We start from the raw sequence: 13,841 nt of genomic DNA on the forward strand, positions 1-13,841 counted from the left end.
ATATTAATGCACAAAAAAAAAACATCTGATGCTCAATGAAGATTTATAGGGCATTATAAATCAGTTTTTGATATGTATAATTTAATATAAATTGCTCTTTTGAAGTGTTTTTTTTTTATTCATGTGACTGGCACAGCACCAATCAGAGCTGGCCAGACACAGACTCATACTGTAGAGAACATACATCAGCAGAGTAAAGGAAGCCCCTACCAAGGTCAAGGAAGGTCAAGTGCAGCACTAAAGTCTTTAGAGGATTTAAAAAAAACAAAAACAAAATACAGTGGCATGATATACTGTATATGATGTATATGAATGAATGGCAAGTAACACTGTTTAGTATAACTTTAAGCAAGGAGAAAACAATAAAATAACTACTGTGTGCTAAACTAGCCGGTAATGGTTACATATTAGAATATGATTGTGCAATCTCTGCACAATCCCTGTTATATCTACTACCAGCTATGTAATTCAAGAGCTTACATTAACAACCCATTCAATTTATATCCAATCACTATATATTTGTTCAGTGAGTTTTAAAATCTTTGGTAATTAACAGGCAATTACCAAGTAATATTGATTTAAATGTACATCTGATTTACATATACTTAGCAAAATTAAAATGTATGCTCTTTAAAATTGTCTTCCACAAAACACTGGCACTGGATTTTTGTAGATGAGATACTTGCCTGCCTTCATAACAATTGTTGCATTCAAAACCTACTGGAATTTAGCTTACTCAATTCAGGCATCTTTTAGAATGTTAACTTGAAATCATTCAATGTTCATTAATTCAATTGCTGTTCTACAAGAAGTGATGTATTTTCTTTGGGCAGGCCAGTAGGCAGTTTATATTTAAAGTGATTGTAAAGTCACAACTATTAAATACTTTTATCCTCTCTGTTTAGGTCTATATTCAATGCAGTATGTGTGTGTTTTTTTTTTAAATTAGAATGCTAAGTACCGTCTTTGGACAGTGCTGCTGTGCAATCACATGTCCTCCCTCTGCTCTTTGTATGCAAGCTAGCAGAGGGAGGAAACATGACTGCACAGCAACACTGTGCAAAAAAGGTATGTAACATTCTAATAAAAAAAAAAAAACATGCACTGCACCTAATGTGGATCTAAAACAGGGAGGATAAAAGTATTTAATAGATTTGACTTTAGAACCAGTTTACAAAAGAGGAGGGAAGGAACAGCTTCAGGGGAATAGTATTACACAGTCAAGGCAGGAGGGGAGTGGAGGAGATTGGTTTCACACATAGACTATGGAAATTACAGGGAGGGAGGGGGAGAGGATATAATATAGTTTAAAGCTGAGCGCCATCTTTTGTTTGGCTTGGCCCAAACAAACTATGTCCCTCACTAGCATGTGAGACCGCTGGATGTGTGGTATAAAATGTATGTAGCTGCGGCTACACACAGCATACTGCACAGTGTTCAGGTTCGAGCTGAGACTTCCAGTCTTATACTCAGAACACAGAGTCTATTACAGCGGGACTCAGCCATTCACAGAAAGAGGTGTATTCTATCAATTAATGCAAAGCTTCCTCTAATTGGCTAAGTCAGAAATTATGACATAATCAGCTCTCCTCTCTGACTCTAATTAAAGGAATCTTTTTATTCATTGATAGAATACACCTCTTTCTGTGAATGGCTGAGCGCTGCTATGATAGACTCTACTGTGTTCCAGGTACGGGATAGGAAGTCTCAGCTCGAATCTGGAAAACAGTGTGGTATGCTGTATGTAGCTGCAGCTACATACAGTTTATACCACACATCCAACGACCTCACATGTTAGTGATGGACATAGTTAGTTTAGGCCAAGCTGGCCCAAATAAACTATGTAAAGTCAAAAGATGGAGTTCAGCTTTAATGGTTAACAATTTTTCCATCAAAATCAGTAATGCAACCATCAATCCCTCCCCTCGTGCCAGGGTACTAGGTGTAATCCTATACTCTGACCTGTCCTTTCAGCCCCAAATCCAATTGTTGTCAAAAGCTTCTAGACTTCACCTCCGTAACATTTCTTTTTTAACAACTTTTTAGCAACTGAAGCCACCAAACTACTCATTGCCTCCCTTGTTATCTCTCGTATTGACTATTGCAACTCCCTTTTCATAGGCCTACATCTCCATAGGCTATCCCCTCTTCAGTCTATCATAAATACTGCTGCCAGGCTTATCCACCTTACAAACCACTCAGTGTCTGCCACCCCCTTCGCCAATCCCTACACTAGCTCCCATTTGCCCAGCCAATTAAATTTTAAATACTAACCACAACTTACAAAGCCATTCACAACTCTGCCCCGAGCTACATCACCAATCTTGTCTTCAAATATCACCCAAACCATCTTCTCCGCTCCTCTCAAGACCTCCTACTCTCAGGCTCCCTTTTCTCCTCCTCCCATGCTCGCCTCCAGGATTTCTCCAGAGCCTCTCCCATCCTCTGGAATGCTCTACCTCTCTGGCTATCTCTTTCTCTAGCTGCCTTCAGGTGATCCCTGAAAACTCATCTCTTCAGGGAAGCCTATCACACCTCCAACTAATCTTTGACCCATTCCATCAGCTCATTCCCCACGGTTACAATATTTTGTAACACGTGACCCACCCTATTAGATTGTAAGCTCTTCTGAGCAGGGCCCTCTTAATCCTCTTCTATATTATTGTATTGTAACTGTATTGTCTCCCTTTTATATTGTAAAGCGCTGCGTAAATTGTTGGCGCTATATAAATCAAGTATAATAATAATAACAACAATTTGTAATACTTTTAACCATTGTGGTTCAACTCTTGTTTTGCCTTGACTATTTCTTCTCTTTATTTCTGTATACCTATAGCATTTTAAATTAGGGGAGCATATTTTTATGCTAAATACAGAGATTTCTAACTTAATATTTTTTTTTTTCTCAGGTACTTATTTAGCGCCGCCAATTTACGCAGCGCTTTACATATACATTGTATTGTCACATCAGTTCCTACCTTAAAGGAGCTTACAATCTAAGTTCCCTAACTCACATCCATGCATAGACATACTAGGGCCAATTTAGACAGGAGTCAATTAACCTACCAGCATGTCTTTGGAGTGTGCGAGGAAACTGGAGTACCCGGTGGAAGCCCACACAGGCACAGGGAGAACATGAGCAACAACACCTCAGAGAACGTGCAAAGAGCATGGCTATAAGCTTATCACTGCTGATTCACAAGTCTGTATCTACAGCACTGACACTTGTTAAAACCCTCCCACTGTGAGCTGCAGTTTCTGGGAGAGGCATGTAAGGAGCATGTAAGACACAATAATGGAAGGTTTGTCAGGGAAGGCAAAGCAAGATACCGTAATTATTTACTTAATGCAGTTTACTCACTACATAGTAACTAGATTTTGTACTTATTTAAACTTATACAAGGATCCTTTAGTTGTACTTTCACTTTAAGCATCAAGCAGATCACTTGTAAAAATAGATTCCCTTGAAGAAAATTAGTAAATAATGTTCACATATTAAATACCAAAATTATATGAATCAGCAGCAAAGATCAAATGCCAGTCGGTAGCCATGCTCTAATTAGATATATCTACAGTAGTGTTGAGATTCAAATTAGGGTTGAAATTTAAGATTGTACATGAATATCTAGAAATTGAATTGTTCAAAAATACATCTACATTTAGTTTAGATTTATGGTTGTCAAATTTGGGCTCCAAGCCCTAATGCCTAGCATGCCCTTTGACCCTGAAACACACTGGCCATTGCTAAAACTACAAGAGAAACAGTTTTTTTCTTTTTTTTTCTTATTCGTTAAATAAAAGTAAATTGGGATTCTGCAGCTGTCTGTCAGCAAAGATAATTGTAAATAAAAATTAAAATTTTCAGCCAAATATGCATTGCCAAAGTATACGATTGCTGATGTTGTCCCTGAAAACGGTGGTAGTAAATAACAGATTTAGGGATCCTCAAATGTAAAGGAATTCTATATTTCCCATGTCACCCTCAAACGTATATTGAAATGTCCCTCCCTTTTTTTTTGTATTGGTTTGTCTAGCAGCCCTCTGAAGGGCCAAAAGTGACCTTAAAAAACGGTACACTTATGGATTCAATGCAATTTGAAAATTGAGTTTGGTGATTATTATTTTTTTTTTTAAATTGAGGGTGTATCGGATTTTGTCACTTTTTCTCATCTCTAAACTATAGACACAATGGTGCTATTTACAATTAACCTTCGAAAAATATTTCTCTTTTGACCAGAATAGTTGATGAAAAGCTTTTATTTTCACATATCATTCTGCAAGGGGACAATATGGAGATCTTGCAAACCAGAACCTCTATCTTCCCCATTCAGTGCAACCCCCCCCCCACACACACAGTTAGTAAGCACCCCCTAGGGACACACTTAACCCTTTGATCAGCCTTGATGTTACCCCTTCATTGCCAGTGTCATTACTGCAGTGACAGTGCATTTTGTTTTAGCACTGATTACTGTAGTAATGTCACTGGTCCCCAAAAAGTGTCAAAAGCATCAGTTAGATGTCTGATCTGTCCACTGCAATGCCGCAGTCCTGCTAAAAATCACTGATCGCCACCATTACTAGTAAAAAAAATAATTAATAAAAATTCCATAAAAATATCCCATAGTTTGTAGATGTGGTGCAAATCAAAATACACTTATTGGGATTTTTTTTGTTGTAGCAGAATACATATTGGCCTAAACTGATGAAAACATTTGATTTTTATAAAAAATAAATTTGGCTGTGTTCTATAGTAGAAAGTAAAAAATATTGTATTTTTTTTTTTTTACATTGTTGCTCTTTTTTGTTTATAGCGCAAAAAATAAAAAAAACACAGAGCTAATCAAATACCACCAAAAGAAAGCTCTATTTGTGGGGAAAAAAAAAGGACATACATTTTATTTGGGTACAGCGTCGCACGACCACGCAATTGTCAGTTAATGCAGTGCCTTTTTGCAAAAATGGCCTGGTCATTAAGGGGGTAAAACCTTCAGGTCCAGAAGTAGAGAAGAGGAAGATAACAGGTAGCATTTGGGTGATAGGAAAAAAACTCAAGATTTGCTATCTGAGTTGTTAGCATTTTCTTATACCAATTCTGACAAGACGCTACAGCTGGAAGAGAAGATGAATTGCAAAATAAACAAAGGCAATCCAGCAGCTTCAATCTTCTTATCATCAACTAAAATAAATATGGACGATCTGTCACTTTCAGATGGTTTTTAACCTTTGGCTGAAAATGTTCTACTCCTCATATGTATTTTCTAAGTTTCATCATCTCTAAGCAATACTTCATTCTGTCACAGCTACAGCCCACTAGTCATCTGCTCTCTTAATTTCTTGTGTTACTGTGGAGAATGCACAGAATTAGGAATAACTTTAAAGCGGAGTCCCACTCAAAAGTGGAACTCCGCTGATCTGCTTTCTTCCCCCCTCTGGTGCCCCATTTGCCACCTTTCAGGGGGGAGGGGGGAACGGTACCTGTTTTTGACAAGTACCCTTCCCCACTTCCTGGAAGACAGCGCCGCAAAGCTGTCTCTCAGAATTTCTGCCCCCCTCCTTTTTTCTCCGCCGGTGGGCCAATTACAAAGAGCAGCATGCTTTGCGCATGCGCAGTAGGGAACCAGCAGTGGAGCCGGAAGGCTTCACTGCCAGGTTCCCTTACTCTGGATGGCAGCGGCGGCACCCCAGAGCCGATACGTAAATCGGCTTCGGGTGCAGACATCGCGGGCTCCCTGGACAGGTAAGTTCTACTATTTAAAAGTCAGCAGCTACAGTATTTGTAGCTGCTAACTTTTAATTTTTTTAAGGGGGGTGGAACTCCGCTTTAAGCGGACCTTGCATGTAAAAGTAATACTCAGACAGTGATATCTACATTGATATCTTGGCTATGTAAAGTAGGTGAAATGTGTAAAGACAATACCTGTATTATTTTTCTGGAATGCAGAATCTGGCCCCGCCCACTGCTGTAGATCAGCAAGCTTTGTGCAGATAGCCGGAGTTCCCGGGGTGCTGATCATGTGATGTGTGATGTCAGCAATCTCCCTTTTCCCCAGCCATGCTGCAGTGATATTTATGGGCTTAAGTCTCAAGAGATGTGACTGTGAGAAATCAGGGATCAGGAGGAGTCAGGAAGTAAGCGTTCTCTAAACAGTCTACACAAAAATGGCTGTCCCAGAAAGCTGTACTACACATAGTGTAGTACAGAACTATTCGCAAAGAAAATGCAAATAGTATCTGACAGTGGCATTGGTACCTCTAAAACGTTTAAAGATTTAAATTCAGTGACAGTGCCATCTTAAGAGCATTAAAGGGCATTAAAGGGCCCCCGGGCAATGTAGTGCACTGGGGCCCTGCCTACACAATCACCCACAAAAATAAAAATGAAAATTATTGACAAGGCGATATTTATTGGTACAGCGGTGTCAGACTAATGGCAGTTTCCAAGTTCGGTGGCTGGGTCCGGTGAACACACACGGATGGGAGTCAGACTTGACTGTCCTGTGTGTGCCTGTTACCGTGCAGGCAGACAGGCATTGCTGCAGTTGTGGGCTCCCCCACCATGGCCCAAGTGGACACCTGCTAAGTTCAGCAGAAAAATGCACACAGGAATCGGGAATAATGCTTGGCTGGGGCTGGGTTGCTGGGCAGGTGGGGCCCCCCAGGCAACTGCCCAGCTTGCCCATTCAGTAAGATGGCCCTGTTCAGTGATATGAATGAGATTATAATGCAGGGCCTGCTTTAAAGTATAACCAAAGGCAAACCTTTTTTTTAGTTTTGGATAGAGTGGAGAGAGATTAGAACACCTGCCAGTTTTTATTGCATTCTGTGCCTCCGCTAAGGAGAATCACCCTCTCTATTGGTTCTGTTTACTATTATTATGGAAAGTGAAAGTAAGAAAAATTACCCACATTTTGGGTTGTCCCCAGAAAAGTAATAGAGGGGAAATATTCTAATAGGTACACTAGTTCTGGTCACCCTGCGGGTCCCCAAGTTTCCTTTAGGTACATGGATTTCCTCTCACTTCCTGTTTGACTATGGGACAGGAAGCAAAGGGAAATCTCCTCAATGGGATACAGATAGTAAAAACAAATCTGATGGGTTATAACCCTCCCTTGCTCTATCCAAAATGGAAAAAAAAGTTTGGCCTATAGTTTTACTTTAAGTAGTATAAAAAACTGATCATGAGCCATGTTTTCAGCCATGGTAAAATTTTACTTACCTGATAGTTCACACCCTAGTAGCTCCATCCGTAGCGTGCAATGCCGCCTGCACACCTGTGGGTATAGGCGAATGTACTGAGCTTCAATTGGTGGTGTGAAGGAGTTGGCATATGGTGTGTTGTTGTCCACGTTCCCCCGAAATACCTGCAAGAAAAAAAAAACTAAATTCTCTTGTCTGTAAATTTTTGCCCTATTTCTGCTGTCTCATGATTTTTTCTCCAGATGACGGAACCAATTGTTACCTTGTTGACATGTACTAATGCAGCATAAGTTACCAATATCTTGATTAACTGAAATCCTATAGAATAAATGTAGATGTAAACCCTAATCTTGTAAAACAACCAATTCAGTTTAAAATATAAATAAAAGGCAAAACATTTGTGAATAGATTTAATTAAATACTATACCATTTTTCTGATTATCATTTTATGTGATCAGTGATCAGACCAGTGATCTCAAACCCCCCCGTTCTCAACTGCATAAGGTTCTTAGAGAGCTGAAGGAGGAAAAACAGCAGTACACTGGTCTTCCCAGTGAATGGATGTGCAGGGGAGGCGTGATTATTGGAGGAGAGCAGGCAGAGTTCTCAACACAGCTAGAGAACTGACCATGCTGTGTTCTCCTGTATAGTGTGGTCAGCTTTTAATTGGTATACTGAGCTATCATATTTAAGCCCGCTCTAATGAAAGATTATATATCTACAAAGAATATATTCTTATATTTCATCTGCTTCATATGAATAATCATTTTGGGGATGTCATCAATGTGTTTTTTTTGTCTATGTGAATTTCATATATATGACCTATTATTGGTATCGATACATGTTATATTTTAGGTTATGAATTTTGTATTTAATATGTGAACTATGTGTCAGCCCTCTGTAGGTCCCCATTTTCTGGGTCTTAGTTATTGATGTATATTTGTAAGATTGTGTACCTACAGAGATTTAGTTGTCACAATAAACCTGTTATTTATTAATAATGATTTTGAATATATTTTTACTGCATCTATTCTTACCTATATTAATTATATATACAATGTATCATGTTTATGCTATTTTAATAATTATGAATGATATATCTAATGTCAGTTTATCATGGGTCCCCTATTTGGGGATTTCATAGGTCATCCATGACATAAATACAATCATACATACATACATACATACATACATACATATCTAGCTGTACTCATTCAAAGTCCCACAATCCCCTCTGTTTTTTCCATATTTCATTAGGGATGGAGACAGCTAGATACTTTATTGATGTGGCAGATCTATTTTCTCTGCCTGTCCTAGTATATTTTGGGTGGAAGACACCCGTTTTTCTAGGTCTGCCACATTTATCTTTTTCCTTTCACATTTATATACAATTACTCTTTTTTTTTTTTTCTTTTTATTAACCTATATAGAAATGTATCAATAACCCCTCAATATTATCTATTATACTATTTATACATAAATATCCCGTTCCTTTATTGTTGTTATTTTTTACACCTTTCAGCTTCATAATTATCATCTAGTCCTATGTAGATAAGTGAGGTCAGAGCTTTGGTCCGGGTTCCCTGCTCCGGGGCTGCGATGGTACATAGCTGCCGCTTCCTCTCGCCTGTCTCTGTGTTTCACATCCAGGCTGGGGGCGTGGCTGCTACTGCCATCGGCGCCATGCACAGTGGGCGAGCGGTGCGGCGTCCTTCTGACGCTGCATCGCTATGGTTACTGTCATCCATCCGCATCGGAGGCGGTTTTCTCCGACCAGCATCCGGTCTTAGACCGGATGTGGGTGGCTCTGTGCTCTGTCCATATATATCCGACGCCGACATGGCGTTGGCGTGGATTACATCTGTAGTTGGGGAAATGCAATTCGGTTACAATTTCAGCTTTCATCTTCTCAGTCCATAGTGGCGAGTCCCTGCACACCTGTTTCGTGGTAATTTGGTTTTCAACACGCTATACTACTCCTTTCAGTCACGGCATGCTTTTTTCTGGTTGTGTATTATTCACCTGCTGTTTGGGACATATATGCACTTCACTGGGGTTCCCTTTTTTTTTTTCCATCACGGCTCTGGTCTTTATTTCTTTCTCATTTCTCTTCCGAATCTCATTTTTATCTTGGGATTACTTTTAATACAACCTGCCATCACAATAAATTTTTCCACTCTCACTTGTCCCCTTAATTCTCACATCAATATCATGGGTTCACTATTATGTTTGACACTTTTTTCTTGGTTTACTCGCTGGTATCTCCATGTTGGCGGTACTTTCTTTGGTGGTTTATTGACCTTCATCTACCATAGAGAAGTTTCTACATCTGGGCATATTCTCTTCTCTCCTTTTTATTACTACCAGTTATATCTCTATTGTATTAGATAAATAAAATTATAACGAAGTGTATTATATTATATAATTTCAGAATTTACTGGTATTGAAGTATTCACTATCTCATTTCTTGACGAATTTCTTGGTCATCCACTGTCTTTTCACTTTCACATGGGGCTTATACTTTTTTGCTGCTTATCCCCATTCTATTGGATGTTGTCCATGCCTCAGCCCCGGGTCAGGCACCTCTCGGCTCAGCCCGATGCCTCCTTTCTAGGATTGGACTTTTGGATAAATGACACTACTCAAGGTAGCGTTCACTCCATGCATACTTTGATATATTTTTATTATTTTTTTTTATTTATTTATTTATTTATTTTTTTTTGTCCCCTTGTTCATAATAATTTTTTTTTGATACAATTCTAATTTACATTTTCAGACACACAATCTAGTTTTTATGCTCCTGATGAGTGGACGGAGATCCACGAAACGCGTCGAGCCTACAATTACTCAGCTATCATATTTAAGCCCGCTCTAATGAAAGATTATATATCTACAAAGAATATATTCTTATATTTCATCTGCTTCATATGAATAATCATTTTGGGGATGTCATCAATGTGTTTTTTTTGTCTATGTGAATTTCATATATATGACCTATTATTGGTATCGATACATGTTATATTTTAGGTTATGAATTTTGTATTTAATATGTGAACTATGTGTCAGCCCTCTGTAGGTCCCCATTTTCTGGGTCTTAGTTATTGATGTATATTTGTAAGATTGTGTACCTACAGAGATTTAGTTGTCACAATAAACCTGTTATTTATTAATAATGATTTTGAATATATTTTTACTGCATCTATTCTTACCTATATTAATTATATATACAATGTATCATGTTTATGCTATTTTAATAATTATGAATGATATATCTAATGTCAGTTTATCATGGGTCCCCTATTTGGGGATTTCATAGGTCATCCATGACATAAATACAATCATACATACATACATACATACATATCTAGCTGTACTCATTCAAAGTCCCACAATCCCCTCTGTTTTTTCCATATTTCATTAGGGATGGAGACAGCTAGATACTTTATTGATGTGGCAGATCTATTTTCTCTGCCTGTCCTAGTATATTTTGGGTGGAAGACACCCGTTTTTCTAGGTCTGCCACATTTATCTTTTTCCTTTCACATTTATATACAATTACTCTTTTTTTTTTTTTTTTTTTTTTTTATTAACCTATATAGAAATGTATCAATAACCCCTCAATATTATCTATAATACTATTTATACATAAATATCCCGTTCCTTTATTGTTGTTATTTTTTACACCTTTCAGCTTCATAATTATCATCTAGTCCTATGTAGATAAGTGAGGTCAGAGCTTTGGTCCGGGTTCCCTGCTCCGGGGCTGCGATGGTACATAGCTGCCGCTTCCTCTTGCCTGTCTCTGTGTTTCACATCCAGGCTGGGGGCGTGGCTGCTACTGCCATCGGCGCCATGCACAGTGGGCGAGCGGTGCGGCGTCCTTCTGACGCTGCATCGCTATGGTTACTGTCATCCATCTGCATCGGAGGCGGTTCTCTCCGACCAGCATCCGGTCTTAGACCGGATGTGGGTGGCTCTGTGCTCTGTCCATATATATCCGACGCCGACATGGCGTTGGCGTGGATTACATCTGTAGTTGGGGAAATGCAATTCGGTTACAATTTCAGCTTTCATCTTCTCAGTCCATAGTGGCGAGTCCCTGCACACCTGTTTCGTGGTAATTTGGTTTTCAATACGCTATACTACTCCTTTCAGTCACGGCATGCTTTTTTCTGGTTGTGTATTACTCACCTGCTGTTTGGGACATATATGCACTTCACTGGGGTTCCCTTTTTTTTTTTCCATCACGGCTCTGGTCTTTATTTCTTTCTCATTTCTCTTCCGAATCTCATTTTTATCTTGGGATTACTTTTAATACAACCTGCCATCACAATAAATTTTTCCACTCTCACTTGTCCCCTTAATTCTCACATCAATATCATGTGTTCACTATTATGTTTGACACTTTTTTCTTGGTTAACTCGCTGGTATCTCCATGTTGGCGGTACTTTCTTTGGTGGTTTATTGACCTTCATCTACCATAGAGAATTTTCTACATCTGGGCATATTCTCTTCTCTCCTTTTTATTACTACCAGTTATATCTCTATTGTATTAGATAAATAAAATTATAACGAAGTGTATTATATTATATAATTTCAGAATTTACTGGTATTGAAGTATTCACTATCTCATTTCTTGACGAATTTCTTGGTCATCCACTGTCTTTTCACTTTCACATGGGGCTTATACTTTTTTGCTGCTTATCCCCATTCTATTGGATGTTGTCCATGCCTCAGCCCCGGGTCAGGCACCTCTCGGCTCAGCCCGATGCCTCCTTTCTAGGATTGGACTTTTGGATAAATGACACTACTCAAGGTAGCGTTCACTCCATGCATACTTTGATATATTTTTATTATTTTTTATAATTTTTTTTTATTTATTTATTTATTATTTTTTTTTTGTCCCCTTGTTCATAATAATTTTTTTTTTGATACAATTCTAATTTACATTTTCAGACACACAATCTAGTTTTTATGCTCCTGATGAGTGGACGGAGATCCACGAAACGCGTCGAGCCTACAATTACTCAGCTATCATATTTAAGCCCGCTCTAATGAAAGATTATATATCTACAAAGAATATATTCTTATATTTCATCTGCTTCATATGAATAATCATTTTGGGGATGTCATCAATGTGTTTTTTTTGTCTATGTGAATTTCATATATATGACCTATTATTGGTATCGATACATGTTATATTTTAGGTTATGAATTTTGTATTTAATATGTGAACTATGTGTCAGCCCTCTGTAGGTCCCCATTTTCTGGGTCTTAGTTATGGATGTATATTTGTAAGATTGTGTACCCACAGAGATTTAGTTGTCACAATAAACCTGTTATTTATTAATAATGATTTTGAATATATTTTTACTGCATCTATTCTTACCTATATTAATTATATATACAATGTATCATGTTTATGCTATTTTAATAATTATTAATGATATATCTAATGTCAGTTTATCATGGGTCCCCTATTTGGGGATTTCATAGGTCATCCATGACATAAATACAATCATACATACATACATACATACATATCTAGCTGTACTCATTCAAAGTCCCACAATCCCCTCTGTTTTTTCCATATTTCATTAGGGATGGAGACAGCTAGATACTTTATTGATGTGGCAGATCTATTTTCTCTGCCTGTCCCGGTGTACTGTATATGTCATTATTATTGTGTTGATTAGGGAGTCATCTTTTGGTTGTTCGCTGCAATTGCAGTCTCTTTCTTTCTAAAAACAGGAAGCCAAAAGTGTTTTGTATTTGTTAATAAAGTTTCACCCTCACACCAGTCCAGAGTAGTGTTGAGCGAACACGGACTGTATTATTCGTGTTCGTACCGAATAATTGGATTTTTGTTACCCGAACACGAACACGGACACTTTACTGTATATTCGGGTAAAAATCTGTGTTCGGTCGTTTTATTTCCGGGTTTTGCATGCTTTGGCGCTCTTTTCATGGCGGGCTTTCAACAGCCAATCAACAATTGTTTAACTGGTGTGCCTTAGGCCATCCCAGCCATGCCTGCAAATGTCTCAGTAGCTGTGATTGGCCGTCTGAAGCATGTGACCAAGTCTTTATAAGTTCGAGGCAGCCGCAGCGGCGTCATTATGCTGCTTAGATCAGGGACAGAGCACACATCAACGTGCTGGCTGCTGATTAGGGAAAGATAGGCAGGAAAAAACCATTTGTGTCCGGATAGAATTGAGGGACAGGTCGGAGTGTTTAGGCAGGGCGAGTTGTAGGCATTTTAGGGATAGAGTCTGCTGAATTATAGGGTCAGTGTCTTCTGCAAACTACAATCGATATTGCTGTGTGGGGGGTGGGGTCTGCACTCAATCCTGATCTACGATCTCTTCTCAATCCTGTTAGGGAGAGGCTGCTGCTGAATTTTAGGGTCAGAGTGTTCTACAAACTACAATCGATATTGCTGTGTGGGGTGGGGTCTGCACTTAGTTCTCCTGATCTACGATCTCTTCTCAATCCTGTTAGGGACAGAGTCTGCTGAATTTTAGGGAAACTGTGTTCTACAAACTACAATCGATATTGCTGTGTGGTGTGGGATAGGAGATAGGCAGGTGTCAGTGATCCACATCCATTTTTCTGTGTGTGGGCTGCAGTGAACACAATCTTTT

General features: G+C 38.7%; 1 protein-coding gene across 2 annotated transcripts in view; it reads right to left on the reverse strand.

Annotated features, from left to right (window-relative positions):
• EDIL3 (EGF like repeats and discoidin domains 3) overlaps positions 1–13,841 on the reverse strand; it is a 960,591-nt gene that overhangs the window by 198,599 nt on the left and 748,151 nt on the right. For both annotated transcript variants that reach the window (XM_082243154.1, XM_082243153.1), the window contains exon 8: positions 7,217–7,361. In XM_082243154.1, the coding sequence (XP_082099280.1) occupies positions 7,217–7,361 (145 nt within the window). The remainder of the gene's footprint in view (positions 1–7,216; positions 7,362–13,841) is intronic.

This window comes from Pelophylax lessonae, assembly GCF_965119305.1.
Source record: "Pelophylax lessonae genome assembly, chromosome: 1".
In the NCBI taxonomy this organism is placed as follows: Eukaryota; Metazoa; Chordata; class Amphibia; order Anura; family Ranidae; genus Pelophylax; species Pelophylax lessonae.